This window comes from Polypterus senegalus, chromosome 14, assembly GCF_016835505.1.
Source record: "Polypterus senegalus isolate Bchr_013 chromosome 14, ASM1683550v1, whole genome shotgun sequence".
Lineage (NCBI taxonomy): Eukaryota > Metazoa > Chordata > Cladistia > Polypteriformes > Polypteridae > Polypterus > Polypterus senegalus.
Window position 1 is genome coordinate 103,683,589 of NC_053167.1, and position 16,676 is coordinate 103,700,264.

At 38.3% G+C, this 16,676-nt stretch overlaps 1 protein-coding gene across 3 annotated transcripts in view; it reads left to right on the plus strand.

The window, feature by feature from the left end:
- Positions 1 to 1,271: 1,271 nt before the first annotated feature.
- The window catches only part of alg14 (ALG14 UDP-N-acetylglucosaminyltransferase subunit), a 43,590-nt gene continuing 28,185 nt past the window's right edge, over positions 1,272 to 16,676 (plus strand). The window contains exons 1-2 of one of the 3 annotated variants that reach the window (XM_039735737.1): positions 1,272 to 1,465; positions 15,246 to 15,397. In XM_039735737.1, the coding sequence (XP_039591671.1) occupies positions 1,315 to 1,465; positions 15,246 to 15,397 (303 nt within the window). In that variant the 5' untranslated portion in view covers positions 1,272 to 1,314. Of the gene's footprint in view, positions 1,466 to 1,605; positions 1,887 to 9,032; positions 9,070 to 15,245; positions 15,398 to 16,676 lie in introns of those variants that run through there. The other 2 variants (XM_039735739.1, XM_039735738.1) reach the window with 2 other exon arrangements.

Here is a 16,676-nt window from a genome sequence, read left to right on the forward strand (position 1 = left end):
ATTAAAGAATATTCCTTGGCAATAACAGATCATATTTAATTTTATGGCTTGTTTGTGCTTTCATTCTGCCATGTCAGGTCTTTCTTATATTGCAGATTTTTTTTCTTTTCAAAAGATATCTTCCAAATAATTTGAAGCCTATTGCTGATGAATAATTCTCAGTCCTTCGCCTTTTTCTTTTTCAAATATTTGCTAAAACCAGTGGCAGGCAGTGTGGTGTGGTGGTTAAGGCTTTAGACTTCATACTCTGAGGCTGTGGGTTCACATCCTGCTACTGACTCTGTGTGACCCTGAGCATACATGTTGTAAGTTGCCTTGGACAAAGGCATCAGCCAAATAAGTATAATGTAAATGATGACTACAAACAGGTGTAAATGAGTTACATGGAGAAATGTGCCTTTGTCATTTGTATCCAATTACTAATATGATGCAAATAATTAATAAGATGCTACTAATTATTATTCATAATAAAAGTGAATGCAGCAGTTTAAGATTAAAATAAGAAAGTAAGGGTGAGGAATTGAAAGGAGTGAGACAACTAAAAGTAATAATAAAAGGTTGCATAACTAATAAATGCTTCAGCAGCATTAAATAATGAAATTCTCTAAACAGTGTGGCACTTCAGGACAGACTGTCCACCGCTGTTTTAAACCTGTAGAGGACAATCAGGCTGCAGGCGTGACGATTTCAAATGATTAAAAATAATTTGTAATCCTTTCATTTTGTTATTTTGAGCAATCGTATTTTAGAGATTCCTTGCATCTAGACCTTTTTCTTGTAGCTCCGGTACAATTTAAGACAAAAATTACAGCCTCCTCCATCGTTGAGCACTCTATTCACGCACGCGCACTCGTTAATTGAAGGTTTTGTACATTTCACTATGTAAGACATGTAGCCGTATTAATTATCTACTGTGCAGCATTTTCTTTTTCTTTATAAATAGAACTTTCATTCTAATCAAAAAATGATACAATAGATTAAAAAAAAATCATAAATGGATGCGCCATTTCGAAACTGATGAGTTGGTGAGAATATGGTTTTTACTAGGGCATCCAAGAAAAGCAATTAAATCTGAACTTTGAATAATTAAATACATATGTCCCGTTTAAAGTCATGACTACTGGTCAATACCTCAAGTGTATTTAAAAAATATCGGAAATGTTTAGAAAAGCAAGAGGGTATAAATCCATCGATCCTCTTACTAGGTTTGCGACAGGTCCGTCCTTAGCATAGACAAAGCGCAGCCGATTATTTTGTCCTGTACAGACCACTGTAGTATGGGCGTGGTCATCATGTAAATAAGCGTCGGGCAACATGCTCCTTGTTTGTGCTGCCTCGTTTTTAGGACTTTCTTTCTTTATCGCATTAGCAATTATATGTCGTATGATAATTTTAGTAAAACACAAAGAAGAATACAAGCCTGGGAAAAGCGGATCTGTACGCGTTTTGGTGGTGGCAGGGTCAGGTAAGAGTTCGCACTTCCGGGTCTGGAATCGGAAGATGCGCAATGCGTAAAAAAATGTTAAGCCGCGTGTCACGATTACAGCGTTTGAGAGCAGAAGCGGAGTTATTCAAGCCACGCAAGTTGTTCGTCTGCCATTTAGAATGGACGCTTGTATTAAAGCCAGTCTGCTTTCTCTGTCACGTCAGATTACACTTACAAAGTTTTCCACTGCATTAGCTTTCCATTATGAGGTGTAAAATACGTATATAGGTGTAATTCAGCTGCCCAAATAATGGTGAGTTTTCAAGGCAGTTTCTCCGACGTCTTGACTACTTAGGTTTATGCAAGTTTATCCACCGAGTTGGGTTCGCGTTACGTTCCAGCATTGGGGATACAAGTCAACTTGGACATAGGAGAGGTCTGATATACTGTACAGCATAAGGTAAAATAGTATCACACATGTTTTAGCAAATCTCTATATAGATACTGCACCGTCTAACACTCCGAAATGTTGCAATTAAGTAATAATGCAGTATTGTACAGGTAATGATAGTTTTGAAACTGTAGGTGTACTTGCCAGGGCAAGAGCTGATTTGTTGTACAATAAGAAGACTGCTGCAAAGTTCTGTGGCGACTGTACTGTTCTGCCCAGTATTGGCTTCGACAAATCCAATTAAAACAACAACAATCACTGAATATTTGTTTTCGATATTAACAGTTATAACCGTTCATTTTTTCTTTGATTTTCAAACTTAAAGTTCATCCAGAGCACTTCTTCAGTCAATCTTCCATTGGGATTCTTTCAGTCTCAGTTATTTGCATGACTTTAGCATAATATATATGGAACCGAAGATTTGTGATACACGTTTGCTATTTGTAGCTAGAGATCCACAAAGGAAGAAAATGGGGCACGCATTTTAAATTATTTTTTTATTCCTAAGCTTTTGACAACCTGCCAGGGTGTCATCATCAGAGAAAAAGATTAGACATACAGGAGCCAAAGGCAATATGTAGCAGTTGGAGGGTGAGGTTGTAAGAGGTGTGGGGATTAGTAAGGTGGGGTTAGGGAGGTGTTGGTCGTAAAGTATTTTTTTATTTGGATGTTCTTACAGGTAAAGCCTGAAAATTGGATAAACCTTGAGCTTTACCCAGGTAATGGAAGGTTTATCCACTTTCCAGGCTGTACCCTAAACATATATTTATAATGCAAAGCTGACTGACTTATTCACTTAATCATTAACAAAAAGATTTCCCATTTAGTTAAAAAGCTGAAATTTGACATAATGTTACATCTAGGTCAGAAGGTATCCAATATTAAGGGACATTTTGATATATATCATTATTTAGGGTTAACACTCCCCCTGAAACAAAAATGCCTTGACCGATTTGGTGACATTGTAAAAAGAAAATTAGCTGACACAGCAGATAGATACTTTATTAATCCCCAAGGGGAAATTCACATACTCCAGCAGTATACTGATAAAAACAATATTAATTAAAGAGTGATAAAAATGCAGTGCAAGTTAAAAAATGCAAGGTGGAGAGTGTGAGGCAGGTATAACAGACAATAACGTTGTATAATGTTAACGTTTAAACCCCACCCCCCGTGGAATTGAAGAGTCACATAGTGTGGGGGAGGAACGATCTCCTCAGTCTCGGTAGAGCAGGACAGTGACAGCAGTCTGTCGCTGAAGCTGCTCCTCTGTCTGGAGATGATCATGTTCAGTGGATGCAGTGGATTCTCCATGATTGACAGGAACCTGCTCAGCGCCTGTCGCTCTGCAACAGATGTCAAACTGTCTAGCTCTGTGCCTACAATAGAGCCTGCCTTCCTCACCAGTTTGTCCAGGCGTGAGGTGTCCTCCTTCTTTATGCTGCCTCCCCAGCACACCACCACGTAGAAGAAGGTGCTTGCCACAACCGTCTGATAGAACATTTGCCAATAGTTGTTAATTTTATAGTAACTTGCATGCACTGCACAGAGAGCATGCTTTATGCAAATGATTGACACTGGAAGTGATTGATACGCCACACGAATAGCTTCACTAACCAATAGAATGGACAGACGACTGAAGGCCGGGCGATGTCTTGGACAGAGAGATGTGATCATGTTGTGAAATGTAAAGAAAAAGTTTGGCAAAGCCTAATATTTGGCCAGCACTGTGTTTTGCTTTTTGCTGCTGGCACTGCATACTGACTTTCATCTTGGTTGTCTGTTTCACTCTGTAAACTTCCAACTCCTGGTGGTGGCTGAAAAAAAATAAAATAAAACACACTGTTTGACTGTGACAATCAGAACATTAATGGAGAACCCACCCTTCCCCACTCTTTGATCATAGTGCTGCAGACTCAAAGGGAGAAACGTGGGTTTTGGATAGGTGCTTGAATTGCTGGATAGGATACCGGCACATATCCACTTCAAGTACTGCTTTGCTTATGCATATATACTGTACATCTGTATTCCCATCCCAGACTTTAAAAAAGGTGAAATACATACAACTGATAAAAAACACAAAAAGAAACTTTGTGCTTACAATGGTGTAAAAAATGGCAATCATAAAATCTAATAAAGATAATATATACTCAGATTTTACATTATTACTACTGATTTCCCTTTTCAATTTAAAAGAATAGAATTTCCTGTAAAATTTTGCTTTGGAATGATCAACAAAAGCCAAGCCAGTAGGAAAAGCAGGAAATAATCTAATGCAGGAATTTTTCCTCAAGCATGTACAAGAGTAAGCAGCTCTAGTGACCTACTGTGATTTTTTTTTATTATTATTGTTTATTTGACCGATGCCTTTATCCTAAGCAACTTACAATATTTAAGATACAATAGGTTACATTTCTTTTTTTTCTGTTTGAAGCAGTGGCAGGTGAAGTGATCTGCACATGGCCACACAGTAGCAGTACCAAGATTTGTATTTGTATTTTCAGGGTTTGAAGTTCTATGTCCAAAGCCTTAACTATGACCACACACTTCCTACCAATAATAATAGCCCTTGGTAAAAAGAAAAGCAAAATAACTACAAATATTGTATACAGAAAAGCACCATGTTAGTTGGTTAGTGCTTCTGATATACAGAGTTAACTGACAGAACTATATCAAACCCCCATTGTCTTAAAAATCTTTCCTGTTTAACAGAGCTAGTTATCAAATATGACAATGTCACTTTCTGTATCAGTACTTGAATGAAACTGTTGGTCTCATATGAAAAATGTGTAATGTGTGTTGCTTAGTTTGTTTCCTTGTGTCTTCATAAATTTGCTTATAGCACGTGAATATTTCATTCACTTTCCTCTATATTAATTAATACCATTTTGCATTGGAATCCATGTCTTCTGTGCACTTTCTATTAGATATTTCACAGTGAATCGTTTGGCACCTCTTCTGGTTCTTCTTGTCCAATTATCTTTTTTCTTGCTTGTTCTTATACAACATGCTGCTCATCCAATTCAAGTATTTCTTTACTGGTCAGTTTTTCTAGAACAGTTTCTATTGGCTCTCCTGTATCCTTTTCTTCCTCTTCAAGGTTCAAGTTGTTGCCAACTCAACAATAGCTCATTTTTTCATGGCCTTCAAAGTCATTATCTCTTTTCAGTGTCTTTACAGTTGCCATTTATACACTGCCTAGTTACGTCATCCCACACCAAAGCAGCAGTGATAAATATTGTACTCTTTTAAGAATAGTATGAGTGACTTTCTAATACAGTGCATCCGGAAAGCATTCACAACACATCACTTTTTCCACATATTGTTATGTTACAGCCTTATTCCAAAATGGATTAAATTCGTTTTTTTCCTCAGAATTCTACACACAACACCCCATGATGACAACGTGAAAAAAGTTTACTTGAGGTTTTTGCAAATTTATTAAAAATAAAAAAACTGAGAAATCACATGTACATAAGTATTCACAGCCTTTGCTCAATACTTTGTTGATGCACCTTTGGCAGCAATTACAGCCTCAAGTCTTTTTGAATATGATGCCACAAGCTTGGCACACATTTCCTTGGCCAGTTTCGCCCATTCCTCTTTGCAGCACCTCTCATACTCCATCAGGTTCGATGGGAAGCGTTGGTGCACAGCCATTTTAAGATCTCTCCAGAGATGTTCAATCGGATTCAAGTCTGGGTTCTGGCTGGGCCACTCAAGGACATTCACAGAGTTGTCCTGAAGCCACTCCTTTGATATCTTGGCTGTGTGCTTAGGGTTGTTGTCCTGCTGAAAGATGAACCGTCACCCCAGTCTGAGGTCAAGAGCGCTCTGGAGCAGGTTTTCATCCAGGATGTCTCTGTACATTGCTGCAGTCATCTTTCCCTTTATCCTGACTAGTCTCCCAGTTCCTGCTGCCAAAAAACATCCCCACAGCATGATGCTGCCACCACCATGATTCACTGTAGAGATGTTATTGGCCTGGTGATGAGCAGTGCCTGGTTTCCTCCAAACGTGATGCCTGGCATTCACACCAAAGAGTTCAATCTTTGTCTCATCAGACCAGAGAGTTTTGTTTCTCATGGTCTGAGAGTCGTTCAGGTGCCTTTTGGCAAACTCCAGTCGGGCTGCCATGTGCCTTTTACTAAGGAGTGGCTTCCGTCTGGCCACTCTTCCATACAGGCCTGATTGGTGGATTACTGCAGAGATGGTTGTCCTTCTGGAAGGTTCTCCTCTCTCCACAGAGGACCTCTGGAGCTCTGACAGAGTGACCATTGGGTTCTTGGTCACCTCCCTGACTAAGGCCCTTCTCCCCCAATCGCTCAGTTTAGATGGCCGGCCCACTCTAGGAAGAGTCTTGTTGGCTTCGAACTTTTCCAGTTATGGATGATGGAGGCCACTGTGCTCATTAGGACCTTCAAAGCAGCATACATTTTTTCTGTAACCTTCCCCAGATTTGTGTCTCAAGACAATCCTGTCTCTGAGGCCTACAGACAATTCCTTTGACTTCATGCTTGGTTTGTGCTCTGACATAAACTGTCAACTGTGGGACCTTATAAAGACAGGTGTGTACCTTTCCAAATCATGTCCAATCAACTGAATTTACCACAGGTGGACTCCAGTTAAGCTGCAGAAACATCTCAAGGATGATCAGGGGAAACAGGATGCACCTGAGCTCAATTTTGAGCTTCATGGCAAAGGCTGTGAATACTTATGTACATGTGCTTTCTCAATTTTTTTATTTTTAATAAATTTGTAAAAACCTCAAGTAAACTTTTTTCATGTTGTCATCATGGGGTGCTGTGTGTAGAATTCTGAGGAAAAAATGAATTTAATCCATTTTGGAATAAGGCTGTAACATAACAAAATGTGGAAAAAGGGATGCTCTTTGAATACTTTCCGGATGCACTGTACCTTCATCAGCTGCAGTAACTGCTTGTTAAAATGTCTTTTTTAGATAATAGTACTTGAAAGCTGCAATAACCCCTTGATCCATGGGTTGGATAAGTGAGGTTATGTTGGGAGCGAGATCCCCTATAAACAGGTGATGTCCAGGAACATTGTCTAGAATTAAAAATATTTTAAAAGGAACTTTTTCTTTCATACATTAATTCTCAAATTCACTTGCATAACAATTCACTAAGTAATGCCTTTTCAGTAAGATTTATTGGTGCTAGGATATTGCACAGGGAGTATGTGTTTCTGTTTCTAAAGTCCCTAGGGTTTTCATACCTGTACAAACACAGGCAGGCATGTTCACATGACTGCATGTTTTGATTTTCCTCCCATATCCCAAAGACACATGTGTTACCTTAGTCTAATAGGTTAGTCAAAGATATACCAATATGACTGTGCGTAAACAATAGACTGACAATCTGTCAGTTGTTTCCCATGTTGCACTGTGTAAAGAGATTAGGAAGTGAATGAATTTCCACATTAACTTATTTATTCTTTCCAAATCTGAACACCGAACTGTTTATCCCTTTCAAAAAGATGATCTAAAAAATGAATACCTATTTTGATGAGAACAGACCATTTAGCCCAACAAAGTTCTCCAATTCTGTTTGCGTTTTTTTTTTTTAAATAACATCAAGTCAAATTTTTAAAGTCCTTAAAACTCACTACACTACTTTTTAATTTATTCCATATACCTATGTTTTGTCTGTGTGAAGAAGAGCCTTTTAAAGTTTGTCCAAAAGTTTCCTGTAACAAGTGTCCATCCGTATCCCTTAATTTAAATGAACAACTGGGATCCACCATGCTAATTACTTTCAGTGTTTTTAGCACATCAGCCATGTCACTTCTTCACTTCACTTTTCTTCATAACTCATACATCACAGTCCTGTAGTCAGCCTAGTCTCCCTTCGCTAGCCTTTACCTAGCCCTGCTAAGTCTTTCAGATAAGTCCTAACTAATCTATACTAATAAAAGGCAAAGCCCTCACTGGCTCACTCACTCATCACTAGTTCTCCAACTTCCCGTGTAGGTGGAAGGCTGAAATTTGGCAGGCTCATTCCTTACAGCTTACTTACAAAAGTTGGGCAGGTTTTTATTTCGAAATTCTAAGCGTAATGGTCATAACTGGAACCTATTGTTCTCCATATACTATAATGGACTTTAGCTCGATGGCCGTGGAGGGCGGAGCTGCGTGTCACATCATCAGGCCTCCCACGTAATCACGTGAACTGACTGTGAACGCAGTACGTAGAAAAGAAGGAAGAACTCCCAAAGAGCGCTGAACAAAAACGCATACAAGCTTATTCATAAATGCAGCTACTGCGGAAACAAAGCACGGTGTAAACCGTAAGTTTAAATTAAGTTTATGGACACGCTCCCGCTGCCGTTTGTCATGCCTTCGTCGAATACTTTATACTTGAAGGGAATCAATAAATATCTATAATCGTAATAAACGAACAAAAAATAGTGTACAAGCGGCAGATTAAATAAAGGAAATGGGTACCTGAACAGTAAAGTAAGTCTCAAATAGCTACACAATAACTATAGCAATAGTAATAAACGAACAATAAAACAGTACAGAACCGCGAAGCAAGGAGAAACAACGGCTTTATATGGCGTTTGTTTATAAAGCAGCGGAGAAGCTGTGTGAAGGCAGCTACACAAAAAAAAACGGAGAGCGCGACACTGAATGTATTCCTCACATCACCATTATACACTCTAATCTCCCATTTCAATTCAAATGCCTCATATTTCCAGAAAGGCTCTGCTTCGCGATGATAATTAATAAGTCTCAGGGACAGACCCTACAAAAGGTTGCCATTGATTTGAGGCAACATTGCTTTTCTCCTGGACAACTATATGTTGCATTCTCAAAAGTAAGCTCAGTGCACACCTTGGTCATATTACAACTGGAGTGCTGAACTGACAACGTGGTATACAAAGAGATCCTTAACAGATAGTTATTGGTACATATTCCCTCAGTTTAAAAAGGTTTTCTTTTCTTCTTAATAAAAATTTATGGAAGCCCTACCCTGTAGGGGCCCGTGGTCACCGCCAGGAGGCGCCCCAATGCCTTGGGGACCTATTACCCCAGCACTTCCGCCACACCAGGAAGTGCTGGGGAGAAGATTTATGACGGCGCCCGGAGAGCAGCCGGGAGGACAGCCGGCACTTCCGCCACGCTGGGGCGTGGCCAGAGGAGGAATGCCGGGAACACCTGGTGCTCATCCAGGTACTGAATAAAAGGGGCCGTCTCCATTCATTCGAGGCTAGAGTCGGGTGGAAGGAAGACAAGGCATTGTGGCCAGGACTGTGTGTGAATTGGGGTTTGTGCACGTGACTGGGTCTGTGTGACCAATGAACTGGGGTCTTAGTGACCATTATTATTATTGTATATAGTGTAAATAAACGTGTGGTGGTTGAAGAACAACATGTCCGTCTGTCTGTGTCCGGGCCGTGTTCACTATATATATATATATATATAAATATATATATATATATATATATATATATATATATATATATATATATATATATATATATATATCCACACTCACCTAAAGGATTATTAGTTTATTATTATTACAGTGGTAACAAGGCATGATGGATCCATGTTCTCATTCTGCTTACGCAAAATTCTGACTCTACCATTTGAATGTCTCAACAGAAATAGAGACTCATCAGACCAGGCAACATTTTTCTAGTCTTCAGCTGTCCAATTTTGGTGAGCTTGTGCAAATTGTAGCCTCTTTTTCCTATTTGTAGTGGAGATGAGTGGTACCCGGTGGGGTCTTCTGCTGTTGTAGCCCATCCGCCTCAAGGTTGTTCGTGTTGTGGCTTCACAAATGCTTTGCTGCATACCTCGGTTGTAATGAGTGGTTATTTCAGTCAAAGTTGCTCTTCTATCAGCTTGAATCAGTCGGCCCATTCTCCTCTGACCTCTAGCATCAACAAGGCATTTTAAGCCCACAGGACTGCCGCATACTGGATGTTTTTCTCTTTTCACACCATTCTTTGTAAACCCTAGAAATGGTTGTGCGTGAAAATCCCAGTAACTGAGCAGATTGTGAAATACTCAGACCGGTCTGTCTGGCACCAACAACCATGCCACGCTGAAAATTGCTTAAATCACCTTTCTTTCCCATTCTGACATTCAGTTTGGAGTTCAGGAGATTGTCTTGACCAGGACCACACCCCTAAATGCATTGAAGCAACTGCCATGTGATTGGTTGATTAGATAATTGCATTAATGAGAAATTGAACAGGTGTTCCTAATAATCCTTTAGGTGAGTGTATATATATATATATATATATATATATATATATATATATATATATATATATATATATATATATATATATATATATATATATATATGTATGTATGTATGTATGTATGTATGTATATATACAGTGGGTACTGAAAGTATTCAGACCCCCTTCAATTTTTCACTCTTTGTTATATTGCAGCCATTTACTAAAATCATTTAAATTATTTTTTTTCATCATTAATGTACACACAGCACCACATATTGACAGACAAAAAAAAGAATTTTTGAAATTGTTGCAGATTTATTAAAAAGAAAAACTGAAATATCACATGGTCCTAAGTATTCAGACCCTTTGCTCAGTATTTAGTAGAAGCATCCTTTTGAGCTAATACAGCCATGAGTCTTCTTGGGAAAGATGCAACAAGTTTTTCACACCTGGATTTGGGGATCCTCTGCCATTCCTCCTTGCAGATCCTCTCCAGTTCTGTCAGGTTGGATGGTAAACGTTGGTGGACAGCCATTTTTAGGTGTCTCCAGAGATGCTCAATTGGGTTTAAGTCAGAGCTCTGGCTGGGCCATTCAAGAACAGTCACAGAGTTGTTGTGAAACCACTCCTTCATTATTTTAGCTGTGTGCTTAGGGTCATTGTCTTGTTGGAAGGTAAACCTTCGGCCCAGTCTAAGGTCCTTAGCACTCTGGAGAAAGTTTTTGTCCAGGATATCCCTGTACTTGGCCGCATTCATCTTTCCCTCGATTGCAACCAGTCGTCCTGTCCCTGCAGCTGAAAAACACCCCCACAGCATGATGCTGCCACCGCCATGCTTCACTGTGGGGACTGTATTGGACAAGTGATGAGCAGTGCCTGGTTGTCTCCACACATACCGCTTAGAATTAAGGCCAAAAAGTTCTATCTTGGTCTCATCAGACCAGAGAATCTTCAGGTGTCTTTTAGCAAACTCCATGCGGGCTGTCATGTGTCTTGCACTGAGGAGAGGCTTCCGACAGGCCACTCTGCCATAAAGCCCTGACTGGTGGAGGGCTGCAGTGATGGTTGACTTTCTACAACTTTCTCCCATCTCCTGACTGCATCTCTGGAGCTCAGCCAAACTGATCTTTGGGTTCTTCTTTACCTCTCTCACCAAGGCTCTTCTCCCCCCGGTAGCTCAGCTTGGCCAGACAGCCAGCTCTAGGAAGGGTTCTGGTTGTCCCAAATGTCTTTCATTTAAGGATGATGGAGGCCACTGTGCTCTTGGGAACCTTAAGTGCAGCAGAAATGGTTTTGTAACCTTGGCCAGATCTGTGCCTTGCCACAATTCTGTCTCTGAGCTCTTCAGGCAGTTCCTTTGACCTCATGATTCTCATTTGCTCTGACATGCATTGTGAGCTGTAAGGTCTTATATAGACAGGTGTGTGGCTTTCCTAGGACCATGTGATATTTCAGTTTTTCTTTTTTAATAAATCTGCAACAATTTCAAAAATTCTTTTTTTTGTCTGTCAATATGGGGTGCTGTGTGTACATTAATGAGGAAAAAAAATAATTTAAATGATTTTAGCAAATGGCTGCAATATAACAAAGAGTGAAAAATTGAAGGGGGTCTGAATACTTTCCATACACACTTTGCATATATATATATATATATATATATATATATATATATATATATATATATAAAATGTATGTGTGTATATATGTATATGTGTGTGTGTATGTATGTGTATGTGTATATATATGTTGAGATATATATATGTAGATGTGTATATGTGTGTGTGTATATATATATATATATAGATATATATATAGATATATTGATAGATATATAGATATGTGTATGTGTAGATATGCATATACAGTATGTATATATGTTTATATGTGTGTGTGTGTGTGTGTGTGTGTGTATATATATATATATATATATATATATACACACTCACCTAAAGGATTATTAGGAACACCTGTTCAATTTCTCATTAATGCAATTATCTAATCAACCAATCACATGGCAGTTGCTTCAATGCATTTAGGGGTGTGGTCCTGGTCAAGACAATCTCCTGAACTCCAACTGAATGTCAGAATGGGAAATAAAGGTGATTTAAGCAATTTTGAGCGTGGCATGGTTGTTGGTGCCAGACGGGCCGGTCTGAGTATTTCACAATTTGCTCAGTTACTAGGATTTTCATGCACAACCATTTCTAGGGTTTACAAAGAATGGTGTGAAAAGGGAAAAACATCCAGTATGCGGCAGTCCTGTGGGCGAAAATGCCTTGTTGATGCTAGAGGTCAGAGGAGAATGGGCTGACTGATTCAAGCTGATAGAAGAGCAACTTTGACTGAAATAACCACTTGTTACAACCGAGGTATGCAGCAAAGCATTTGTGAAGCCACAACACGCACAACCTTGAGGCGGATGGGCTACAACAGCAGAAGACCCCACCGGGTACCACTCATCTCCACTACAAATAGGAAAAAAGAGGCTACAATTTGCACAAGCTCACCAAAATTGGACAGTTGAAGACTGGAAAAATGTTGCCTGGTCTGATGAGTCTTGATTTCTGTTGAGTCAGAATTTTGCGTAAACAGAATGAGAACATGGATCCATCATGCCTTGTTACCACTGTGCAGGCTGGTGGTGGTGGTGTAATGGTGTGGGGGATGTTTTCTTGGCACACTTTAGGCCCCTTAGTGCCAACTGGGCATCGTTTAAATGCCACGGGCTACCTGAGCATTGTTTCTGACCATGTCCATCCCTTCATGACCACCATGTACCCATCCTCTGATGGCTACTTCCAGCAGGATAATGCACCATGTCACAAAGCTCGAATCATTTCAAATTGGTTTCTTGAACATAACAATGAGTTCACTGTACAAAAATTGCCCCCACATTCACCAGATCTCAACCCAATAGAGCATCTTTGGGATGTGGTGGAACGGGAGCTTCGTGCCCTGGATGTGCATCCCACAAATCTCCATCAACTGCAAGATGCTATCCTATCAATATGGGCCAACATTTCTAAAGAATGCTTTCAGCACCTTGTTGAATCAATGCCACGTAGAATTAAGGCAGTTCTGAAGGCGAAAGGGGTTCAAACACCGTATTAGTATGGTGTTCCTAATAATCCTTTAGTGAGTGTATATATGACAGCAACACTCATAACAGTGACAAAACAATTACATTGACAATCATGTTATGTTATTTTTAAAATGTTTTCTTTTTCATAACTTCTTTAACACACTACTTCTCCTCTGTGGAGCGCGGGTATTTTGCTAGTCCTTTATAAAGCTGAAGCATAATTTCCCATCATTTATACTGTACACATCATGCTAGAGTGCTTTCAGAAACTTTTCAGATCCCTTCACTTCTTCACATTTTGCTATGTTGCAGTCATATCCTGAATTCATTTTCCCCCTTGTCAAGTAACACTTTAATTTCTCAGAATGACAAAGGGAAAATGTATTTCAAATTAAAAACTATCATACTGAAAAGGTATTCTGACCTTTTGCTATGATGCTTGAATTTTGGCTCAGTCATTCTCTTAATCATCATTGAGATGTGTTTACACATTGTTTTGTGGTGTAAATTAATGGCCTAACTAGGTATTTTGTTCATTCAAATGAAAGTACATAGTATTTCTCTCAGAGTGGTTTATGAATATTCTCCGGCCTTTTGCTTTATATTTAGAAATTTTCAAAGCACATAATTAAATACAAAAGAGTATAGTGAAGTCTAATATTTCATAAGTTGCACAGTCCTTTTATTTAGAATAATTGTCAGTGTCTGTTTATGCTTTAGGTATTAGTTATTTTAATATATGTCTTCATAATTGTTTTATATCCATCCATGCATTTTCTATCTCAGTTAATCCAATTAAGAGTTAAACTGATGCCTATCTTATTAGCCCTGGAGGCAAGACAGGAACCAGACCTAGTGGTACCTCTTCACTCTTCCTAAGACCCATACTCACTGTCATCTGTTTGACTTGGAACCTTTAGTTTGACTTAACATGTATATATGAGATATCAAGAAACATAAAACATGAAAAACTTACAAAGACACAGGAAATAATGCAGTCTTAACTGTGTAGACTTGTGTGTTTAATGTAAATGACACATTTTTAAAAGAGCACTATTTCACTTGCTAAAATTACATTTTTTCAAACCCTGAGACATTGCTTGTCTTTTACATGACAAGAAAGATGCTTAAAGGCTGGTTCATGCTTTCATTAATTCCTAGCTCGATTTATTATAATTCACTGATCTCATAGCTGAAAACTCACTAGATTTCAGTTTATTTAGACCTTTGTTTCAATTGTTGTTATACAATAAGCATAAAGATCATACCACACCTTTTCTTGATCAGCTACTTTGACTAGCAGACTCTATGTGTATAAAATACAAACTTATGCTTGCCACTTTCAAAATCTTGCACAGTCTACCTTCACATATTTAGTTCAGCTTCTTTTTTCTTGCACCTCTGCACAAGCACTCCAGTCCTCTGGTACTGGACTGCTTGAAGTTCCTCAGTAAAAACTCTATTCCAAGAGTGACATGACATTTAGTGCCATGGCCCCCAATCTCTGGACCTTGCCTCTTCAATGAATTCAAGACTTTTGTTTCCTCTCTTCCTTCAAAACTGAGCTGAAAGTTTTACTTTTCCATGTACTTTCTCTTTTTCTCAGTTTGTAACATTTTGTGTTTGTTGTTTTTGAATTTTGGTTTATGTTTATTCTGTGTAGTCATTCTCTTGTTTTTGTGTTTCATTATCATTTTGTTTTCTTTTTAATTCTTTGGTTATTGTCATTTTGTTGTTGGCTCCTTGATTTATTGTTTTCTTATTAGGGTAAATTAATGCTATAAGAAGTGACATTGGGGTTTGAGATACAAAAAAATTCCCTTAATGCCCTGTTATTTATTATTAATTTAAATATTTCTATCGAAAATGTTTTTGTGATTGCTAACAGTACAGGTATTTCATGCTTATGGTTAATTAAGTGGGAGTACTAGCAAATTAACAAAATTATAAGAATACAGTAGTCTTAGTAGAGAAGTTTGTACAGAACTGATATAGGTATAATACATTTTATTAGACTTATTTGTTGTACAATAGAAATAATCTTCTGGAACTTATTTTTTTTTGTCTAGGAGGTCACACAACAGAGATTCTTAGGCTGATGGAAAGTCTTTCTCCATGTTACAATCCGAGACATTATGTTATTGCTGAAACTGATACAATGAGCAAAGATAAAATCTGCTGTCTGGAAGTTTCTAGGAAATACAAATATGCTGAACAAGAGGTAAGAAAGAATTAGGTTATGTCACTGACTCATTGTTCACACTTCATCATCATCATCATTATTATTATTATTATTATTATTGTCTGTACAGCAGATACTTTTACCCAAGGGCACTTATAAAAATGGTGTACAACTAACTGAGAAGCTAAACTTCAATATCAAAATATTGACAGAGTCATAATAAATCACGAATATCCAGAGAGTTAAATGTTATGAGTCCAGATGTGTTTTCTGATTTGGTGTGTCTTTAGAGCAAACCTAATATTAGTAGAATGGAATTAGTTTTGATTATTAGCCACATCTGATTTCAGAGTCTGGGAGCAGTAACTGATAACATATTTTTCATTGGTTTGGAGAGAGGTAGAGTTCTTCGTAGCCAGGCTGAAACAGAACAGAGACCCCCTAGAAGAACATATTGAGAGACTATAGACTTTTACATTACTTTTGACAAGTGTGCTAAATAGAAAGTATTGTACAAGAATAGAATTGAAGATTGGATCCTATCAGCAGTATGATGCCATTATAGATAACAGTTAGTGGTGGTGTGGATGTAGCAAGGCAAATATTGTACTGCTTAGGCAGATAGAAAATAATGTTTGCCTCCAATCCCCCTAGCAAAGAAATGGTAGTGTATCTCATCATTTTTGTCAGCATAGGAAACAAGGCAGAAACATACCATAGACAGTCCATTGCAGGGTGAAAACCCACACACCAAACACACATTAGGGTCAATTTAGCATCACCATTTGGTAGTGAATCTCCTTACATAAAATACAATATTAAAACTCCTCCATGGCATTGATTGGGAATGATAATATGTGAGAAATAATGATAAAAACATTTGTATTTCCAAAAATCTTTTAAACATGTCTTTTATATGTTAATACAGCATTCAATTATCCAAGCCTGTTTTTTCCATTACAAATCTGCAGGAAGCCCAGGCCAAGTCTGACGGTATCAGGCACAAATCAAGAACATATCACAGGGCACAGTTCTGCCAACACACACTCGCATTCAGTCATACAGAATTTAGTTAGAGTTATGAATCAAAATAAATATTGTCTTTAAGATATGGGAGGAAGTCAAAGCACCTAGCAAAAACCCAGGCAAACATCAGGTGAACATACTGTATAACTTCTGCATTGTTTCTGGGTTGAATCCAGGTCCCTGTAGCAGTGAAAGTGAAGCATTGACCATTACACCACCATTCCATGCAAACTTGTGTGTGTGTGTGTATATATATATATATATATATATACACATATATATACACATATAT